We start from the raw sequence: 22,142 nt of genomic DNA on the forward strand, positions 1-22,142 counted from the left end.
TGCCTAGCCGTGCCAACCCCTCTGCAGTGTGTGCCTGCGGTTCCTCCTCATGGCAGACGCACTTCTAAATAGACATGAGGGTGGTGTGGCATTAGGGCAGCTGAAGGCTGCGCAGGGACACTTTGTTGTGCGCTGTGGGGGGGAGGGGGGGGCGGTTGGTCAGCATGTAACCCAGGAGAAGTGGCAGCGGAGTGTCATCCAGGCAGTGATTGTGCTTTGTTGTAGCTAGTGTGGTGCTTAGCAAAGGTATGCATTGCTAATGTGGGCTTTTCAGAAGTAATGGTTTTTGGGAGGGGGGGGCCCCACTCTTGCCGCTATTGTGGCTTAATAGTGGGACCTGTGAACTTGAGATGCAGCCCAACATGTAGCCCCTCGCCTGCCCTATCCGTTGCTGTGTCATTCCCATCACTTTCTTGAATTGCCCAGATTTTCACACATGAAAACCTTAGCGAGCATCGGCGAAATACAAAAATGCTCGGGTCGCCCATTGACTTCAATGGGGTTCGTTATTCGAAACGAACCCTCGAGCATCGCGAAAAGTTCGTTCCGAGTAACGAGCACCCGAGCATTTTGGTGCTCGCTCATCTCTATATATAAAGGTAGGACGTGCAAATTATATTGTACACTCCCAACATATTAAATACTACATACTGGTAATACTACATACATATCTCTGTTTTCTGTATTTTTTTGCACACTCTTTGTATTTGGCATGTGGCATAATGCTTAGTTATTGCTTAGTAAGAAGCCTTACCCAGATCTATGATTAGGTTCCCCTTATGGCATGTTCAAATGGCGGAATCTGCTGTGAAATTTTTCAAGCAGACTCCACCTGTGAAACCGAGTCCGAAATCTGTGGCTTTTCTGCCGTGGAGGTGCTCTGGGTGTTATGTGCCAACAAGCCATTGCCTTGACCAAGGTATTTAGACTGAAAAAAGGGGCTGTACCTTCTACACAGATATAGAAACAGCCTAAAACTATGAAAGAAGAATTGGGGCCAATTTATAAAATTTGAAGAGCAACTCCATTCTAAGGGTGACTACCCACTACAGTTTTTTTTTCACTGCAAAATTCGCAGCGTTTTTTTTTCTGCAGGGGTCTATGGGACTTGTAATGTTAAAATAGCGATCGCGCAAAATCGCAATTTACCGTAAAATCGCGATTTTGCGCGATCGCGATTTTAACATTACAAGTCCCATAGACCCCTGCAGAAAAAAAAACGCTGCGAATTTCGCAGTAAAAACAACTGTAATGGGTAGTCACCCTTAGGACTCAGTCAGACAAGCGTTTTTTTTTGGGGGGGGGGGGTTTGCGCACCTATGTGCAGCCACGGAAGTGTGACAGTGTTGTAGAGGCTGAGTAAGCGCTGCCATAAGAGGAACACATGTGGCTGCAGGACATCAGACACATATTGCTGAGCTGTCATTGTCCCTTATACCACTACTGAGGTAACCGACTGTCATATGTGATGTCCCCCCCAAGCAATCACACCAGGAGTGGAGGCAGTGTGCCAATCTACAGCAAAGTCAGGTTTAAGGCGCTCACCGCTAGGTCTCCAGAAACAAACATTGGGCCATTGAAAGTGCCCAAATGAAACCTGGATTCATTGCCTAACAAAACCCAGTTTCACTCAGTAGCAGTCCAGTTCACAACACCACTGCAATGAAGGTAATTGTGGATGGGTGTCAAAAGCAGGGTGGGTGCCGTTAGGCCAAATGTCCTTCAGACAAGTGCCTAGAAATGGTTCCAACAGACACACAGGCCTGTAATGATGGTGCCACTTTTCCATGGATGGCAGACAACAAAAGAGTTGGACCTTCTCATGTTTGTCGGACAATCAGACAATACTCTTTACTAATGATCTGTCAAAAGCATCCTGAGCCCAGTCGCCTTGTATGCGTGCCCTTACGTATCTTCTGGTCCCAACACTTCTTAATATTCTGGTCAGAAGAGGCCAGGTGGGGGGCAATTTGTCAATCCAAGTATCTAGCTTCTCACATTCTAATAATGCGCCCCTCTCCCAAACTCTGTAAACTGTGAAAAATCTCTTCGATTGCATTGTAGAGGCATGTCAAGCAAAAAAAAAAAAGAAAACACACGTGCCTTCAGCCAATCACAGCCAATGACAATGATGTCATTGAATGGCTGTGATTGGCTGAAGGCACGTGTGTTTTCTGGAGGCGGGGATTTCAAGCCCTGTGTCCAGAAAGCAATGCTCTGCCGGGGACCAGGAGGGAGAGACAGCCTGCAGCAGCGCCGCAGAACGCCAGGAGAAGTGAGTAATGATTTTTATTCTTTGCTCCGCTGTATTCCCGGCGTATAAGGTGACAGTTGGGGGGTCGTCTTATACGCCCCGTCGCCTTATACGCCGGTATATATTTTTATTGTAACACATTTCTGGATGAATTGCAGGGAAGGGCTTATATATTTAAAGGGGTGGTCTCGCGAAACCAAGTGGGGGTATACACTTCCGTATGGCCATATTAATGCACTTTGTAATGTACATTGTGCATTAAATATGAGCCATACAGAAGTTATTCCACTTACCTGCTCCGTTGCTAGCGTCCTCGTCTCCATGGTTCCGTCTAAATTCGCTGGCAGCTTGCTTTTTTAGACGCGCTTGCGCAGTCCGGTCTTCTCCATTCAGCACGAGCCGCTTCAGTGTGCTCCCCGCTACAGCTCTTCTGCGCATGCGCAGACGAGCTGTCACTGCTCGGGAGCGCGCTGAAGCGGCCATTCTGCACCATCCTCTGTTAGAGGGAGGTGCAGAAACTGGAGCTGCCCAGCGGAGAAGCCCAGCCCAGCCCAGCAGCCCCGAGAAGCCTCCCAGGTAAGTGATGGGTCGGGGGGCTGCCGCTGCGCCGGGCTGCGCCGGGGGGGGGCTGTCGCTGCGCCGGGGGGGGCTGTCGCTGCGCCGGGGGGGGCTGTCGCTAGGCCGGGGGGGGGCTGCCGCTGCGCCGGGCTGCGCCGGGGGGGCTGTCGCTAGGCCGGGGGGGCTGTCGCTAGGCCGGGGGGGGCTGCCGCTGTGATGGGGGGGCTGTCGCTAGGCCGGGGGGGGCTGCCGCTGCGCCGGGCTGCGCCGGGGGGGCTGTCGCTAGGCCGGGGGAACTAGCGCTGGGCTCCGGAACCTAGCGCTGGGCTCCGGGGCCTTCACCTGGGCTGAGGGTCTAGCGCTGGGGAGCCGGGGGCTAGCGCCGGTTACCTGCTGTCTGGTCGGCGGCTGCGGGGCGTCTGGTCGGCGGCTGCGATGCGTCCGGTTGCCATGGAGACACAGCTGGCGGCGTCTCGGGAGCGCGCACGTCGGGCTGCAGCGAGCGACGGGGAAAGAGCCGGCGGCCATCTTGAGGAAACTTTTATAAGTTGCTGAAACGCTGGAACGGTAAGTACGAACCAGCTAGAAATGTCATTTACAGGGGGGCTTTGTAATGTATGTTTAATGGGGGGGACTGGGCAAAAAAAAAAATTAACTGCTTCCTCGAGACATCTCCTTTAAGCCCTTCCCGACTATTCATCCCGCGATTGCCGGCAGCCCATTGCTTTCAGTGGAACCTGCTGTATTGCTGGCTCCATTGAATTCAATGGGCAAACATCGTTCTTCTCTGCCACAGCTGTTACAGCTGTGGAAGAGAAGAATGATTTGTCTTCTATATGTTCTCAATGGGGTCGGCGCTGCTGCCGCCGGCCCCATTGAGCGCATATAGAGAAGAGAACAGGAATCGCAGATCGCACATAGGTGCGATCTGCGATTTCTATGGCCTAAGAAGGACCGTTGGGGTTCTTGAAGCCTAAAATAACTCCTAACGCTCTCCCTATAGCAGCAGCACTTTCCCTGATTTATGTCATCTGTGGCGAGCCGCGGGAGGGCAGATTTTAATACTCGGGTGACACCTAATCTCGCCAGCCACTCACTGCAGGGGGGTGGTATAGGGCTTGAACATTGCAGGGGGAAGTTGTAATGCCTTCCCTGTCTTTCTATTGGCCAGAAAAGCGCGCAAATTTCTCAGGGAAGAAAATGAAAGTGACTCGAACATCGCGTGGTACTCGTCTCGAGTAACGAGCATCTCGAACACCCTAATACTCGAACGAGTATCAAGCTCGGACGAGTATGCTCGCTCATCTCTAATCTAAACTTTGAAGCACCTTCATCTGTCACTCTCACCACCACTAAAATTTGGCCTCCGTTCAGTGTTTCTGTCTCTGTTCCCTGTTTTTGGAAGAGGGAAGTTGAAATAAATTGGAAAAAACTGATCAGTTTTTTCCCTATTTAATTCAATGGGTTTAAAAAAAAGGGGGGGGGGAGAAAGCAAGTAGAAAGCTTTCTATTTGCTTTCATTCCGTCAGGTTTCCGTTTTTCCTTAACGGAACAATAACGCTATTTTTCCATTAAAAAAACTCCTGTCCTTATCACCTCCATCTGACTGGCCCATATTCACCCTCCACATCATATAGACACTAAAATGCATGCTCTTTAGGCTGTTATATAGGAGTGCCATAAGGCTATGTTTACATGCTGTGGAAGATATCTGCCAGATATCTTCATCATAAACACATTGCCAATCTGCATGTGTTTTGTGGATTCATATGTAGACGTCTTAATTCATAAAACAAGTGAAATCCATAAAATGCATATTTAAAGTCTGTAGTGCACTGAAAATGCTATGGATTTGGCAATCTATACTGATATTTTTCCCTGCGAAGTGCAAATAGGATTTTAAAAAATCCCATTTACTGTAAAAGATGTATTTCTGTAAGGCTAGATGCAAAATGTGATTGTTCTCAGCAAGAGAAACCAAGTAATCTTGTAGATATGATACCTTTTAATGGCTAACAAAAATACATGATGTAATAATAGCGAGCTTGCGAACCAACGCAGGGTTCTTCTTCAGGCTTATGATGCACACGCAGCATTTCAAAGCATTTCTCATAGTGTTTCATTTGGCAGTTTGAGGTGGGATGTAAGTGAAATTATATTTATGCATATGTATCAATAGACATCAGAATAAAAGATCTCAATTTGGTCAGATTTCAACTAAGGAACACAATGCTGCAACCCAACAGTGCTAATGCCTGAGCTACTATGCTAAATCGCATCCTTTAGAGACCTTTAGTGCTCATGCACATGACGATATATTGGATACCTGCTGTAGGGGAAATCTATGAGTCCATTTGTACCTTTGTATGTCAATGATTTCATGCCAAGGGATAGATATATAGATTTGTGCTTGTAAGGTGGATTGTGGAAGAAAGACTCAGACTGGGGATTGCATTAAATGTACTGAAGAAACTTTGGTATATAATTCAAACTGTGGGGAATTTAACAGGCTGTGAAGGCAACTTGAAATTCAAAGATAACACTGGACCAATTTCTGTACCTTTACATATACACATCGAGTGCCCTCTTCTGGGCATACCTGCTGTGAGGAGGTGACTGTCTCGGTACTGTTGTGTGCCCCTGAGCTCCCTTTTTCCCCACTTGTGAATAGTGGCAATGGTATCTGACTGGCTGTAATAGTCTGCTGCTAATACTCTGCATTGCGACCATGAGACTGTATTGTGTTCTCCTTTTGGGTCCGATTCTGTACTCTGGCTGCTCTGTTAATTCTACACTGACAGTCCTGCTCACACTATCTCTTCGCACACATGCAGTGACTGTGACTATACTGCAATTCCATTTCCATTTTCTGTTTGGGTTAAGTCTCCTTCCATGGCTATCCTGCTGTAGGTTACAGATACGCCTGATTTAAATACTGCATCAAAAGTTCTGAGTTCCATGTTCACAAATTCAAATAGAATTTGTGAGAAAAGAAATTCATTACATGTGGATTATGGAGATATTTTCACTTAGAAGCATGGCTTTTTGTGCTACTGTACTGCAGCACAAGGACTACCCACCTACAGTGGATTGGGTGCAGGAACTATAAAACTGATCAGATGCATGTTTGGAGCCTCTTATTGCGATGAGGACGGACTGGTAGCATGGTGAGAGGGAAGCCATAGGTTGGTACATGGGTAGTATCAGGGGCAGTACAGAGGAGCAGGAAGGTAGCGTAGTCAGGGTGAAGCCAGAGGTCGGTTTATGGGTAGTATCAGTTCTGGTACAAAGGTTCAGGCAGGTAGCATAGTCAGGGTGAAGTCAGAGGTCGGTACACAGAAGCAACTGTTTGTAGAAGGAGGAGCAGGCAGGTAGAGGAGCTTGAATACAGGCTGGGAGCACAATAATCACGCAAGGAACTGGAGGAAGGGCCAGGCTTTAATAGTATGTTCTGTCAAGGAAACAAAGTGTAGCCAAAACAGGAACTGGATCAGGATCAAGGAAACAAGGGCAAGGTTATACAGGGAAGCAGTCCAAAGGGCTGGATGGCTCAGCAGGTAGAGCTGCCGCCTGGAGCACAGGAGCTCCTGGGTCCAAGTCCTGACAACAATCTTGGTGCATAATTTATGGGGCCATATATAGTTGCAAAATATTTGAACTCCAGGTTTGGAGAAAATGTGCAGATTTTTCCCATTTATATAGCAGTCATTCAGCTGACTAACTATAGGAATATTTGACCTACAGTCTGTGGATAATTTCAAGTTGTGCACACAAATTCCTTACTCTGTGGAACTGATTTGGTCAACTTATTTTTTTTTAGAAAACAGGGAGCATCACTAGTGGGCTTCAGGGTAGTGGTAGTTAATTTATTATTCTCTGCTGTATACCTGTATGGCAGATGGATGTGGATACACCTTGTTATGTACCAGTTTAACTTAAGTCTATCTGAGGAGGCACCATCTGGGGAACACTGATTTTAATCCTTGACCCCACCAAGTAGGATATGGTCTTTTGCTGCAGGGTCCACAGGTCGTTAAAAATAGTACCAGCTGTATGCCTGCTGATGCTGCAGAGGGCCAAGGTGTGGTACCTGTTCATGTGAACAGATGCGTGTCCAGAAAACAGGCTTTGATCAGGGCTGACTGCATAGGTACAATAGCAAGGTCTCAGCAAGGTCAGGGCAGGCATCAGACCACAACGAATTCCAGAATACAGAGACGAAGTCAGGAAAACAGGCAGAGGTCAGAATAGAAATACACAAACAAATGAGTGCTTTGTGACCATGGCTGATTGGACCAATTGCTAAGGAATACTCCATAAGGGAGGATGCTAATATAGCAGGAAGTGAATGGAACTTGATGGGGGACCTGGTAGGAGTGAGCACACCAGCCCTTTAAGTGAAGAGGCAGAGGTGTACATGCATCCTACAGGCAGACAGCAGAGTGCCAGCCTTAAGCACGTGCAGGATGATGGCACCTAACCACAGACCAAGAAACAGCTGAGCAAGACGAGTGGTGCAAATGCCAAAAAAAAGTGTAGTGCCATGTTGGAAAAATCTGTAAGTTTAAATACACTTAGATAAAAAAAAGATAAAGGTGAAGAACTGAAGATTAATCTAACCATTTTATTGGTTAATCAGAAAAATTATAATTGCAAGCTTTCAGAGCATACTGGCCCCTCAGGCAGCTAAACTAATGTGTTCAATATGAACATTTAATTGAAGGTACTTACACCTTTACAGCATTAGATATTATATTCAGTGCTTCTCTTTAGATTTCTAAGCACATAGAAAGTATCTTCATAAACGAATGCAATGCAAACTATATGATAAAGTTCATGGATTATAATGAAGTTTAGCCCACATACTTTGTTTTCTTATTTAGATACTGTATTTGATGTCTTTGCCTTGTGAGTTTATTAGTCCTTAAGATGTGTACCACTTCTCAGGAGGATTCAATAGTTATATTTCTTATGTTTTTATACCTTTAGCATAACTATTGTTATGCCGCTATAATAAAGATCCTCATTAATATTTTCCAGCAGGCTGTAGCATGCCCTTTTCTAAATTATCTTCTTGAATAATTACCAACAGTCTTTGACCCAGCATTTTTTTTCTTTGCCTCCAGGAATAGTTTTGGGCAATTATTTAAAAGTTGAAAATTATATAAGTGGTACTTTGCTAATTAAGATATTATTAAAGGATGTGTGTTTCCCTGTTCAAGGTTGTTAGAAACAGATGCCCTAATTACTTGAAGCTGTACTATTTTCCTGTTACAACTGTTGTTGGCACTTAAGAAATGTATTACTTATCTGCAATTTTGAAAGTGAAAAATTAGCCTATAAATAGATCCATAAATCATTTTTATGTGATTCTGTAGAGGAGCTTTTTGCTATAGACAGACATGTCCGTATTATGCTTTTGTTAAGAAATTGAGAGACCTGAGTGATGAAGGTAATTGCTTCACCAAATATATTTAATTTATAATTTATATGCACAAATTTTGGAGATCCAAATGACGTGACTCCGTAAAGGGTCAGTTAGCTAACCTAAATTTTGTAAACTTCAGTGAGCGATATTCATGTGTTACTTCAACCACTAAAAAATGCTCATCTCAAAGCTAATTAAATGATTTTACCTTTACAGTTTCTAAAAAATAATACCATAAAGGCCAAACCAAACAAAAAAGACTAAAACAATACATGGACACCGGTTAAGAATTTTATTTTCTCAATTTATTTCTCATATCTATTTCTATAGGAATCATTACTGTAATTTCCTTTGTAATTATTTCTTTCAAAGAGTTTTCTAGGTGGAAGGTATTGGTGACCTATCTTCAGGATAGTGTAGTAAAGATTGCACCATATATGCAGAATGTACTCTATAGTTAGCATTTCTGGTGCCCTCCTTTTAAATGCTGCTGCCATGGTTCATCACATCGCATTCTTCATGTATGTAAACTGTCCACCAGATTTTCGGACTAGCCTATGTGCTTCAGTAGTCTGAGACACTCCACCCTGCTCTCAAGTAAGGGACCTGCAAGGAAAATAGAGGACGGACACAGTGCCGATATTATCAGTATCAAACAGAGAGAAGAAGGGAATGTGACAGAGTACTGGAGTACTTTTAATCCACATGAGGAGAAGACTGGTAATGGAAAGACTTAGAGGTATAGCTAGGTGGGCTGGCAGGACATTTGCCTTGGGTGCTGAGTGCCAGAGGAAACCAAAAAGCCTCTCTCCCTTGGCCAAGGTATTTATCAAAAGGGCTAGGTCAGCAAAGTAAATCCAACTGGCCTATAGGTTTAGGAATGACTAGCTGTGTCTCTTGTGTTCAAGCCACCCCAACACCTCGTATAGGGCCTACACAGCTGCTATGCGTATTATTCCTGTTACAGACATCATTAGTTATATCTAAGTTGGAAAACTGCATTGTCAATCTTGCTTTAACAAAGTTAATTTATAAAACTCCCACTACTATGTTCAGCTCCTGGGCAGCAGTGCTCCTATAATGAAGGTGTTTACAGGCTATCTTAATTTTAATTTACAAAAACTAAAAACATTGCAGTACATGTAGTGTTGTGTTGGCAAAAATTTGTAATTAATAGTATATTTATTTTTTTGCTTACTTCTAGATCCATGAATGTTGGATTTAAGTTTACATTGCTAATTTGGTCATTTTGCATTTAAATATCTTCTCACCAGGACAACTGTGATTCTGAGTTGGGTATCTTTGTTTGAGGTGTGTAAATTGAACAGCAGGAGTATAGTAACTCATATGTATTTCTTCTTTTAGGGGATGGTCAAGTGGACTTTGACGAATTTATGACAATTCTTGGTCCTAAACTGGTGTCCACAGAGGGAAGGGATGGATTCCTGGGGAATACAATAGACAGTATATTCTGGCAGGTAAGTACTATATCCTGATCACTAAAGCATCTCTACATTGATTCTCTGAAATGAAAATGACTGATTCTGGTAATCTCAAGTCCAGTAATTCCATTCTACCATATTGAATAGTATATGTGCTAACATTTATATTCATTTCCTTGCTTTATTGCTGCTCTTAGTAGTACAATCATTAACACTGTCAATTCCTAAAATACTGTTTAGTCTATATGGATGGATGCACGATAACTTAAAGTCCATGAAATACTTGTACATTACTTTAGCCTCAAATCTTGCAATAGTCACATAATTGCTACATTTTGCTGTGAATATTCTTTGTCATTTGGGAAACTTTTATTACATGACAAATCTGGTGTAGATATTGGGGCAACAAGGAATATTAAGAGATGTTAGCGCTGAAGCTTGCAGAACTGTGCTTTCAGATCTGGATTATAAAATACACTGTAATTTGAAATTTGTACAAGAATAGTAATTAAAAGAGGACCTGTCATGTCGTAAAGCTAGCAAGGCTGGCTTCACGGCCCAGCTGACTCAGGCTGTTGGTGTATGAAGTGGACAGTCCACTCTGCTCATTGTCACTGGGTGACATTGGACTGTGAATCATGTCTGATGTCACCTATTGGCAGTGAGTTTTGGGAACAACCTACTTGACACATTGACAGTGCTGTGAGCCATACTTAGGAAGAGCCTGTCTGGGCAAACAAAGGTAAGTTTGAAAAAAACAGAGATAGAATCGGAGCAATGCAGACAGCTCCACTGACTTTACAAGGCATGCATCTTTCTATTTTGAATTATACCGTGATTCCCATGATTCTATGAAAGGAAAGGACTGCAATGTGTACTGCACATGGGGAAATAAGAAACACTTTCACATGTGGCATAATTGCTCTTGGAATTTTGCAATGGAAAATCTGCAACAATTATACCAGAAAACATTTTTTCTTGCAAATTTGCTGCTGGCTTTAACCTTTCAATTTCAAGGGTTAAATTTCACAGCAGAAATCTCCTGCATGGCCTGTACTGTAAATGCTGTGTAATTTCCATAGCAATTCTGACAGCACAAATTTAGCAGCACTTATGACGCATGTTAAGATAGCCTTAAGCTGATGGCCTTAAGCTATTATCTAGTATCCTGTAGTGACATTAATTTCTTAGGAACCTAAGGTTTTACAGCAACATTTTATGACACTGTCACAGATGTAATGTCACTATAGATGCATTGAAACTTGCGCCTAGTCAATGGAGACCAACAGCAAGAGATTATTCAATGATTTTGACAGTATGTATATTACTTATTTTTTATTTAGAATAGTTTTTCAAGGTTTGAAAAACTTGAAAATGTCCATTCTATCTATCTTAGATAAGTTTTGTGCTCTAGGCCACAAATATCTTACTTTTTTTTCAAAATTCTTTTTATTGAAAGAAACATAAACAACAACCAGGATAAAGCATCTCATGAACATACGTTTTCATAGAGAGATATGAATACAAACTATTTATAGAAATCCTTCATCTAAGTTTACAAAGGATCATAAGAGAACAAACAGGTGTAACCAAGGTCAGTATATTGAGGGGGAAGAGAGTTACAGGAAGTTAAGCCAAAAAGCCTTTGAAAGCCATCACAAATATATATTGAGGTTGATGGTAAAAATCTATAGACTACTAAAATAGGAAACATCAGCAAAAAGCAAAAAGAACATGAATAACCTTAAATATATTCGCACGTTTACATTGTTGCTGTTGTATTTAAACAGAAAATAAGAAATTATAAGAAAATGAAAGTATAAAGGGAAAGGAAAAGAAAGACAGAGATCCAACAACAGGTCATCTATTGAAGACATTTCCCTAAACACAATCCATGGTTGCCAAAAATGTGTAAATGAGATCCCAACTCCCAACTAGCCAACTCCTCCACTTTTGTAATCTAAGTGCATATTAATGGTGGTTAACTACTTTTCCAATTCAGTGGAATTAGTTATCTCACTGCCTGTATAAACTGAGTGATTACATTGTTTTTCTTCCAATGTGAGGAACACAGAAGAGAATAAGCTTGGGTGTTAGTTGTATAAGAGGGTTTACATATTAATATAATGTGCTTCTTAAGATATTTTCAAAAAGGTTGAATCTTAGGACAAGACAGACCCAAAATACATGAAATAAGGAGCCTGTATCCTGTTTGCATTTCCAAAAAAGGTTAAACTTGTGAGCCCAATCAGTTTTTTTAAAAAGGATCCTATACCACCTCATTAAAAGTTTGCACAAGCCCTCCTGGATGCGGATGCACTTTGAAAACTCATGGGATCTAGTGTAGATACAGGCTGTCTCAGACTCTGAAAACTTTCTTCCAAGATCTGCCTCCAAATGTCTAACAATAGCTGGAATACTAGAGGCACTTAAGATTACAATGTGGTTATAGAGTAGAGAAGTAAGTTTTGGGGAAATCTCATCTTCAGACATAAAACTTTCTTGCCAGGTTGGAGTTTCGGAAGCCTGGAATCGAGTCACAAAAGCTTTACACGTATCTTTAAGATCAGCTAATTGAAGGAAGTTAAGAGAATTTGTCTCAAAGGATGACAGGAGAGGTATGTAACTATTGGGCCATTGCCCATGAAAAAGAGGCTAAGATTCCTCAGGAATGGCGTCAGAAACTGATGTATAGCCATGCATAACACTTGTAGCAGTTTATAACAGCAAAAGAGTGTTCTAATAATACGAATTTAAAATACTTGTCATGAAGGGGTTGAATAATTCTGAGACTGCAATAGTCATCAAAAGTGGCATCTCATGTTGAATTTCGAAAAACCAGTTGTTATGTCAGTTGTGTTTAGCCATTATTGTTTTCTTTTTACAACGCCTAACTTACAATGGGGTTGAATAGTTTTGATTGCAACTGTATATACATATTATATATATATATATATATATATATATATATATATATATATATATATATATATATATACAATATATATATATATATATATATAACAATGATATGCTAGCACACATTATTGCTCTCTTTAATAAACTTTCAAAATAGAAAATGTCTTATGCAGGTCCTGTGTTGACTTTAGATTCTAGATTGAGATGTTAAGAATTCATACATGGTTAATGGGGAAGCAAAATCTAACAAAACGTACTTTGAAAAACAACATACTGTACAGAGTAATTTGATATTGTTTTCCATGCTGTGCAAAATTTCCTGCATCTGTTAAGCGTACATGTTTAGTCATTTCAGTGCCCCACGCTGCCTGAGCCAGATCTTTTATTTAGTAACGTTAAAATATTATGCTCTTATTAATAACTATGTTCTTATACAACAAATAGATTTACATGTTATTTGTCATTTACTTCATCTTTACATTGTGCATGTCTTCAAGTTAATGTTACTAGTTAATGCCATGAATGTAGTTAAGGCCGACTTCACACCTGCTTCCACAGCCCTGTTTGATTTTCATTGTTTGGCTCTGTTTTCAGAGCCGAACAATTAAGATAATGAAACTGACAAATCTGGCATATGCCAGATCTGAGGGGTGCCGGATGTACCCCATTGTCTATAATATTTTGCGTACAGTTTCCAGCGTGCCAGCTAAAATTTTCCTGGATGAAATAGCGCACCTAGCTGTGCTATTTTGCCTGTGATTTCATGTTGGATATGTGTTACGGGCCCCGGATGGAGCCTCCAACGTAGATATGAATGCAGCCTACTTTGTTAAAATAAAATCATGTTTTATAGTTAAACCTCGCAGCCTGTTATTTTATGTGTGTCATTGGAGAACTTAAGGACAGACCAGTGGCTCAGATGGTTAGCACTGTTGTCTTGCAGCATGGTGGTCCTGGGTCCAAATCACAATGCAATATCTGAATTGAGTTTGCATGTTCACCCTGTGTTTTGGTTTTTTCCCCAAAAAATACTGATAGGTTAAATTGGCTTGCAACAAAATTGAACCTACTGACCATGCAATTTAGAGGTTTTTATAGTTTTATTTTATTTTGTGTGTCTCTATTAACTGGTTAATACAGCCAGTTGTAGCTGTACTAAATACTCCCACAATTCCACCCCCATTTTCACTACTTAGTCCTAGATCGCTGCCTACTCTTTCTTTCCCTCTATCTCTGTGGTTGCCACATGGGGAGATGCTAAATAATCTCCCACACTGCATTTGCAAATAGAACGTGGGAATTCTACATAATATTGAAATTTTTCATACTAGGTTTAATTGGCATCATGGTCAAAAGGTCAGGAATAAACAAGAAGTAGTTAATTAGTGCAAAGAATATATACATTATTAGTTAAAAAAGTCAAGAAATAAGGAATAGCTAAGAATGCCAAGGTAATTTCTTACAATAATTCTGCACTGTTTCTTAAAGGGGTTTTCCAGTGTAATACTATTGATGACCTATCATCAGGATAGGTCATCAATAGAGATGAGCGAACGTACTCGGTAAGGCCGATTTCGCAATCGAGCACCGCGATTTTCGAGTACTTCACTACTCGGGTGAAAAGTACTCGGGGGCGCTGTGGGTGAGCGGGGGGTTGCAGAGGGGAGTGGGGGGGGGGTAGAGGGAGAGAGAGAGAGCTCCCACCTGTTCCGCGCTGCTAACCCCCGCTCCACCACGCCACACCACGCCCCCTGGCGACCCCTGAATCCTTTCACCCGAGTAGTGAAGTACTCGAAAATCGCGGTGCTCAATTGCGAAATCGGTCTTACCGAGTACGTTCGCTCATCTCTAGTCATCAATAGTTGATCGGCCGGGATCCGTCGTTCAGGACCCGATCAGCTGAGTGGACGCATGCTGTCAGTGCTGCAATAACACAGAGGTTGGAGCGGAAGCCTCCGCACTGACCTCTGCATAGTGGCTGGTGCTTGTAACTGCAGGCACGGCTCTCATTGATTTCCGCTCTGACCTCTGTGTTATTGCAGCGCTGACAACATGTGCTCGCTCAGCTGACACTTACATGCATGCTCTCTAGGAAATTTAAGCAAATGAGAAGATGAAACAATGCCTCTACAATGCCACCCAATAGAAGGCAGCATTCCTGCAGGTCAATATCTGACCTTTTTACAAGCCTTGTAAAAATAACTAGGAATATGTCAAAGCCAGGGTCTTCTTCAGAAGGAAAGGTAACAATTTACAGACAGATTGTTTTGTGGTTTTTGTCCCGCATGAGTGAACAGTAAGTTGCTAGCTGGCTGGGTGAGAGGCCAATGATGTGGTCGGGAGAAGTAAAGTTTCTCTTTAGGAAGTGCGCCTAGAAGGTGTGAAGTGACTTTAAAGGCCACGCATGCTCCTTATTTATCTAAATGGAAAGGTGAAACATGCTTCTACCATTCCATTTTTTAGAAGGCAGCACCCTGGGTGAAGGAAAGTCCTATTACAAATCTGCATAGCAACCCATTTTAAACTACATTTTCAAATTCTACATTTTACCTTGTGTGGCTGCTACATGAATGAGTGGCTGAGTAGAGCTTCCTACAGCGTTAGCAACTAATGGCTGTTGGTCTGAGAAGCTAGTTTCTTAATGGGCAGCTTCATTTCAAAAAAGGGTTTTTCTAATGGGGTAATAATTTATTTTGTAATATTCTGTTGTGACTTTGTTGTGAACATATGTGTGTGTATTTTTCCAAAATATCCGCTTATGTCATTGAATCATATATGCAGAATGTTACGTGTATAATACTGCGGCTGTTACTTTACATCCCCATTAGAGATGAGCGCGCATGCTCGGCTAAGGCAATTACTCGAGTGAGCATCGCTATTTTCAAGTAACTGCGTATTCATCCAAGAAAATTCGGGGGACGACGGGGTGAGGGGGTGCGAGGGGGGGGGGGGGATTGAGAGAGGTCTCTCTCTACCCCTCCCCCCCCCCCTGCAACCCCTGGACGAGTATGCAGTTACTCGAAAATAGCGAGTAATTGCCTTAGCCGAGCGTGCTCGCCCAACTCTAATCCCTATAATTGTTATATGCTAAAATCATTGCCAGTATATTTATATTGCTTGCATCTGAGTTCCCATTACTGTATATAAGAGGCAGTATGTTCCTTCCTATATGATTTGTGTATAGATGCCGAAAGGGTCAATATATTATAAATCAGATCAGCTGTGACTTATAGAATTTATTACTTTATTTATTCGACAAGTACAATATTTGCAGGAATATTTTATGTATTTCAACACGAATAAGTTCTTGATTATTGAAGTTAGGATTCAATTATAAGCATAAATAGTGCTAAAACACGTCAAGCAAATTTAGTTTACACAGAAATGCCTCTGAACTTTTGATATAACATTCCAAAAGTGAGATCATACTCTGACTTTACTTTTGCCCTTCACAGTTTATGAGGCTGGAAATAGATTCATATTTCCTCAGACCTGGACTGGCTAAAGATGCAATTAATAATAAAAATGGTCAGAATTGCTTTTTAGTAAAGAGCATGTTTAGAAGTGTCATTTTTTCTGGTAAACCTAAAGAGGTTGTCTGTTCTCTAGTAAATACAGTTTATTACATAGCAGTGATACAGATATACAGATAAACAAATGTACTAGCGCCTTCAGCTTCTAAATTTACCCAATTTCATTTAGGCCCCCTGTCCACAGCCGTTGCGGAATATTGCCAGGTGATATTCCGCCGCGGGGGAGCAGAGGGGAGCGCTGACAGGTCTCAGTGGTCAGCCTATCTGACAGATAGCCTCACCGCGGCAAATCGCTATGATTCTCTGCTTGTTGATGCCGCGGCTGCGCTTTCCATAGCGGTGCTATGGAAAGCGTTCAGTGCGTTCCCCGCAGCCGGATTATCGCCGTGGGCAACACAATGAAGAATTGCCTGTTGACAGGCAACCTTACTTGAAGCCTGAGCAGAAGTAAAGCAGCAATAACTTTGTCTGCTTTCCAAGGAAGATGCCCATGCTCAGTGGGATGCATCACGCTCCTCTGCCACAGCTGTGACAGGGGAGCATATCTTCGCCCAATGTTTTCAATGGGGCTGACGCTGCTGCGACAGCATCCAGCATCCAAGGAACCCCCTGCTGCAGCTGTCACAGCAAGAGGGACCGCACTTTATGTATGAATTTTCCAATTGTGTGACCGCACAACAAGTGCAAATAAAAACACGTTTGACGCTTTGGTCATGCATTTTTTATACATCTGTTCTGCGTTTTTTCTATAGATGCAGGAAAAAATGCTCGTCTAACTGAGCCCTAAGAAAGGGCTTACTTATTCTATATTGAGTGCATATATGAAAATCACAGGACCACCTATCAAAAGTCAGGTTTGCCCCATTCTCTCTTAGGCCGCCTGCACACAGTACGTCCGGATTCCACATTCGGATTTCCATTGCAGAAATGAATTTAAAACGCTTGCAGAGGATTGCGGATTTGAGGGTTTTTCCGCACGGATGTATGCAGAAGTACAGCAGATTATCCGTGTGGGAAAAAAAAATCATGCCTTTTTAGATGCCTTACCCCAGCTCCCTGCCTGGTCTCAAAGCAACCTGAGAAGTATCCACCTACAAATCTGCAGTGTATCCGCAATGTAATTGTGGATCATATGCTTCCATAGAGATCAATAGAGAAACTTGGCCTGATGTCACACTCATCAAAAAATGTTTCTCATCACTTCAGTGAAGTTGCGATTCCCTGGTGCGGATTTCAGCCTCGTCGGAGGATCAGAAAGAGTTTCCTATTGTTTTCCTTTCCTATTGAAAATGATGGGTGATATGTTCCAAAGAATGCGAAAATATAGGAAATGCCATCATGTATATTACACCATTCAAAAGAATAGGGTTCATATTCGTGCGAGATTTGTGCATTTCGCAATACACAAATCTAGTGTGATTTCTCAGCGAGATGAAAGCGGCCTAAGGCTGGGTGCTTACACAGCCAGTGTCGAATGCCACATGCAGGAGGCCCACAACAGATTCCGGCTGTGAGCCCGGCCGATGACCCTGCATATGGCGCATAATTGTATTAAGTAGGAACGTGTACCCACTCAGGCGGACATGTGCAGTCCACCTTTTTTTCTTGCTCGTATTTCCCGCGTGGGTATACAATGATGCAGGTATATCTGCGACCATAGAGGACAATGTGTTCTATGGTCATGGGTTCCGCGGTAAAATAGAGCATGCTGCAATTTTCTTCTGCTTGTGGAATACGTAATTTGTGCCCGTGAGTATGAAGAAAAATTTCAAAACTACATGCCTTCAATACCTTCATATTATGGCGTATTGTCTGAGCACAGATAGCGATTGCGGAATACGCAATTCAAATCCGGTCGTATGGGACCGGCCTTAGAAAAAGTGCAGTCAGAGACTTTAATGTGATGGTAGTCACCTGCATTATCTTTCCTTTCACCTGGCTCAGACCTTTAACAAGGATTCTCCCAGCTATGCCTTGGCTGCTTCTACAATCAGTATTGTTACTGCTACTCCCCCCAGTACTGTTTCTGCTGTGTTGAACTTTAATACTGTGCCTGCTGTTCTCCCTTGTACTGTGTATGTTATGTCCTTTTGTACTGCGCCAGCTGTGCTATCTTTTATTGTGCATGCTTGTACTTTGGAAGCTGTGCCCCCATATGATGTGCATGCTGCACACGTGAGCTGTGTTTGCGGTAATGCTTGTCCTGTGTCTGGAATCCCCATGTATAGTGTCTGTCTCCCACCTCCAAGATCTAGTGCACTAAACCAACTAATTCTCCCCACTGTATTATTCAAACGTATTTACATCCTGAAGGACCAAGATACAAGTTAATGTTTTGGAAACAATGTAAATGGGTGGTCTCTTGACACCAGACCTTTGTAGTCCATGGACTTCATAGTATCTACTTATTTTGTTTCCATTGGAAGTATACTTCAGATCCTATAGCTCTACTTGCTGAAAGAGCCCAATGCATCAGCACTGTAAAACACAATTTCTTATGTACATATTTCTTATGTATATATGTGTTTTGATGGTATTGACCTTCAAATGCAGTACTGTGATACAGCAGCTGAAGTTACATTGCAGAACTATTAGCAAAAAAATGCAGTTGAAACAACACTGATCTGCTCATCGGTGTAAATACAAACAAAGCCACAGCAGTCGTTAGTGCAAAAGTAGAGATTTTTTTGGTGTCAAAACTATATTAAACATAAAATTAATGCCGTTAAACAAAATGTGATGTGTTATACATATAAGTCAAATCACAGGGACGGACTAAGTCTATAAATAATAAATATAAAGCCCTTCACAGAATAGACGCATCAATCTAAAACTACAATTTTTATTATTACTTGATTAAAAATAGGGCACAACACACACAGCATCAACAGTGTCAGATAGAACCTAACAGGGTATCAGCTAGACACACCACATACACATACGTGTAAATTTGACCACCCTGACCAACTATCCTGGAGTCTAACCTGATGGATCAATTATTCATGGGAAAGAAATTGCAATTATTCCATTCCTCCTTATTTTAACCCTTAGAGCTTAAAGGGGTTGTCCCACGAAAGTAAGTGGGGTTCAGCACTTCTGTATGGCCATATTAATGCACTTTGTAATGTACATCGTGCATTAATTATGAGCCATACAGAAGTTATTCACTTACCTGTTCCATTGCTAGCGTCCCCGTCGCCATGGTGCCGTCTAATTTCAGCGTCTAATCGCCCGATTAGACGCGCTTGCGTAGTCCGGTCTTCTCCCTGGTGAATGGGGCCGCTCGTGCCGGAGAGCTGGTCCTCGTAGCTCCGCCCCGTCACGTGTGCCGATTCCAGCCAATCAGGAGGCTGGAATCGGCAATGGACCGCACAGAGCCCACGGTGCACCATGGAAAAGACCCGCGGTGCATCGTGGGTGAAGATCCCGGCAGCCATCTTGCTAAGGTAAGAAAGAAGTCGCCACAGAGCGGGGATTCGGGTAAGTACTAAACTGTTTTTTTTTTAACCCATCCCTTGTGTTTGTCTCGCACCGAACGGGGGGGCCTATTGAAAAAAAAACAAACGTTTCGGCGCGGGACAACCCCTTTAAAGGGAAATGATCTTCATAGATTATTTACTCCCATAAGCAATCGATATGCATGGGTAAATAAGGCAGTGGCATTTATGTATCCTATAGAAAGTCTGCACGGAAATTCTGCTGCAATTACGCCCCATGTGAACCCATCCATAAATAATTAAATAACAAACAATGCACATCTTCTACAGGAACAAAGACAATAAGATAATGCAAAGCATATGCTGAAAACTTCCTGAGGTTGGCTTAAGACATAGCGTTTTTTTTAGTATTTATTTACACATTTTTTTGAAAAGAAAATGCTGTGGCTAAATGCTTAATGTACTGGAAATAGTATCTTTGTTTGCATGCTGGTCTCTTCACTTTTGGTGCATTTTTTGGATCTATTGTGTTCTTTTTGTCAAAGCATGTAGAATGCTCTAGGTATAATGTCTTTTCCAGGTATTTTCCCATAGGCTTTTCTATACCAATTGGTTTAATGTTTTTCAAATTTTACTTTTGAAACTTCATGCGGTTGGACTGGAAATTAGTCTAATGAAGCTTGTGTATATTCATGAAAAAAAGCACATACAGAATGGAAGGAATTGGGCTAAGCAGCATATGTGAAAAAGATTTGGGTTTACTAATAGATCACTGACGGAACATGAATCAACAATGTGATGCAGCAGCAAAAAAGGCAAACACAATTCAGGGATGTATTGAGAAAAGTCCATATCACATAAGGTAATTATCCCCCTCTACTCTTCGTTATTCAGACCTCATCTGCAATACTGTGTCCAGTTGTAGGCACTCCGGTTTAAAAAAAGACTTAGCAAACCGGTGCAAGTTCAGAGAAGAGCTACCAGAATGGTGAGTGGTCCGTAAATAATGTCCTATAAGGAACGCTTAAAGTATCTGGGAATGATTAGTTTGCACAAAAGATGGCCGAGAGACTTAATAGCTGTCTACAAATATCTGAAGGGCTGTCACAGTGCAGAGGGATCACCCCTATTCTCATTTGTACAAGGAAAGACTAGAAGCAATGGGATGAAACTGAAAGGGAGGAGACAAAACATTAGATATTAGAAAAACTTTTCTGACTGTGTGGGTGATCAATGAGTGGAACAGGTTACCACGGGAGGCAGTGAGTTCTCCCTTAATAGAAGTCATCAAACAAAGGCTGGACAGACATCTGTCTGGGTCTATTTAGTGAATCCTGCGTTGAGCAGGGTGTTGGACCTGATGACCCAGGAGGTCCCTTTTAACTCTACGATTCTCCGATTCTAAGATATATGCACTCCAGATGCTCATTGGAAGGTCTCTCTGTGTGTACATTAATACAGGAAGCTCTGCTAATCAGCATCTGAGGAGAGCAGGAAGGTGGACTGAGTGTGCATATATGGATATGCATGAGGTTCATTGGACTCATTTGACAGGTTACCTTTAGATAATTTTTTTGCTCAATATCACGCTCCCTGTAACACCGACTTTTCATCTGGCAAAATTCCATCTCAGAGTCAGCTTATGCCGTCCAGTCTCCGACAGTGGTCCACATAGGTAAATAATCCAAGAAAAGGAAGAGAACTACTTGTATGAAGAAATTTAAAGCCTTTATTAACTTAGTGTCGGTGTATCAGAACCAACCCAGGACGCGTTTCAGTCCGACTGTGACCATGGTCCAGATCAGACCGAAACGTGTCCTAGCTTGGCTCTGCTACACTGGCACTAAGTTAATAAAGGCTTTAAATTTCTTCATACAAGTAGTTATCTTACTTTTCTTGGATTATTTACCTTTAAATATACTTTTTATAAAATTATAATTCAATATGACAGAGCAAAATTATTTGACTTAAAGGGGTATTCCCATTTTGGCTTTTCATTGCCAAGATGGGAAAACCTACCCCCCTGTTTCCGACCATCCTACATGTTTGCCTAGCTCTTATTTAAATGAATAATAGCTATGGAAAAAGCATAGTGCGTTGTGCTACACTGTTTCTGTAGCTCCCTTTCACTTCAATGGAAGCTGCACAAAGAGCACTGTGCTGCAGTGCTTGCCTATTTTTGTAGTTACTGGCTACGTGGTAAGGCATAGGTAACTACTGTAGACACAGATTCCCATCTCGGTTATGAAAAGCCAAGAGGGGAATACCTGTTTAAGTTTCCACTTTGGATTTTGCACAGATTTGATATACTGTAGGTAGCATTGGTGATATCTCACTTAAAATCATAAAACGTCGAATATAGTCACTACTCAGATTTTGACCCACTACCTACAGGTTTCAGCACACCCTGCATTTCCCACTTTGCCACATGTCTGCCCTCTGGGATCCTGTGTTTTCATTTCTGGTGTCTTCTCCATATTGTTTTGTATTCTTTTTTTTTAGAAGCACCAAGAAGTAAATAAAAGGGAGTGCTATCCAGGTCAGTCAAAATGATATATACGGAGAAAGAAG

General features: G+C 42.1%; 1 protein-coding gene across 1 annotated transcript in view; it reads left to right on the forward strand.

Annotated features, from left to right (window-relative positions):
- The window catches only part of CALN1 (calneuron 1), a 404,054-nt gene that overhangs the window by 219,395 nt on the left and 162,517 nt on the right, over positions 1 to 22,142 (forward strand). The window contains exon 4 of the mRNA XM_066592552.1: positions 9,606 to 9,718. Within this exon, the coding sequence (XP_066448649.1) occupies positions 9,606 to 9,718 (113 nt within the window). The remainder of the gene's footprint in view (positions 1 to 9,605; positions 9,719 to 22,142) is intronic.

The sequence above is a fragment of the Eleutherodactylus coqui genome, chromosome 1 (genome assembly GCF_035609145.1).
Source record: "Eleutherodactylus coqui strain aEleCoq1 chromosome 1, aEleCoq1.hap1, whole genome shotgun sequence".
In the NCBI taxonomy this organism is placed as follows: Eukaryota; Metazoa; Chordata; class Amphibia; order Anura; family Eleutherodactylidae; genus Eleutherodactylus; species Eleutherodactylus coqui.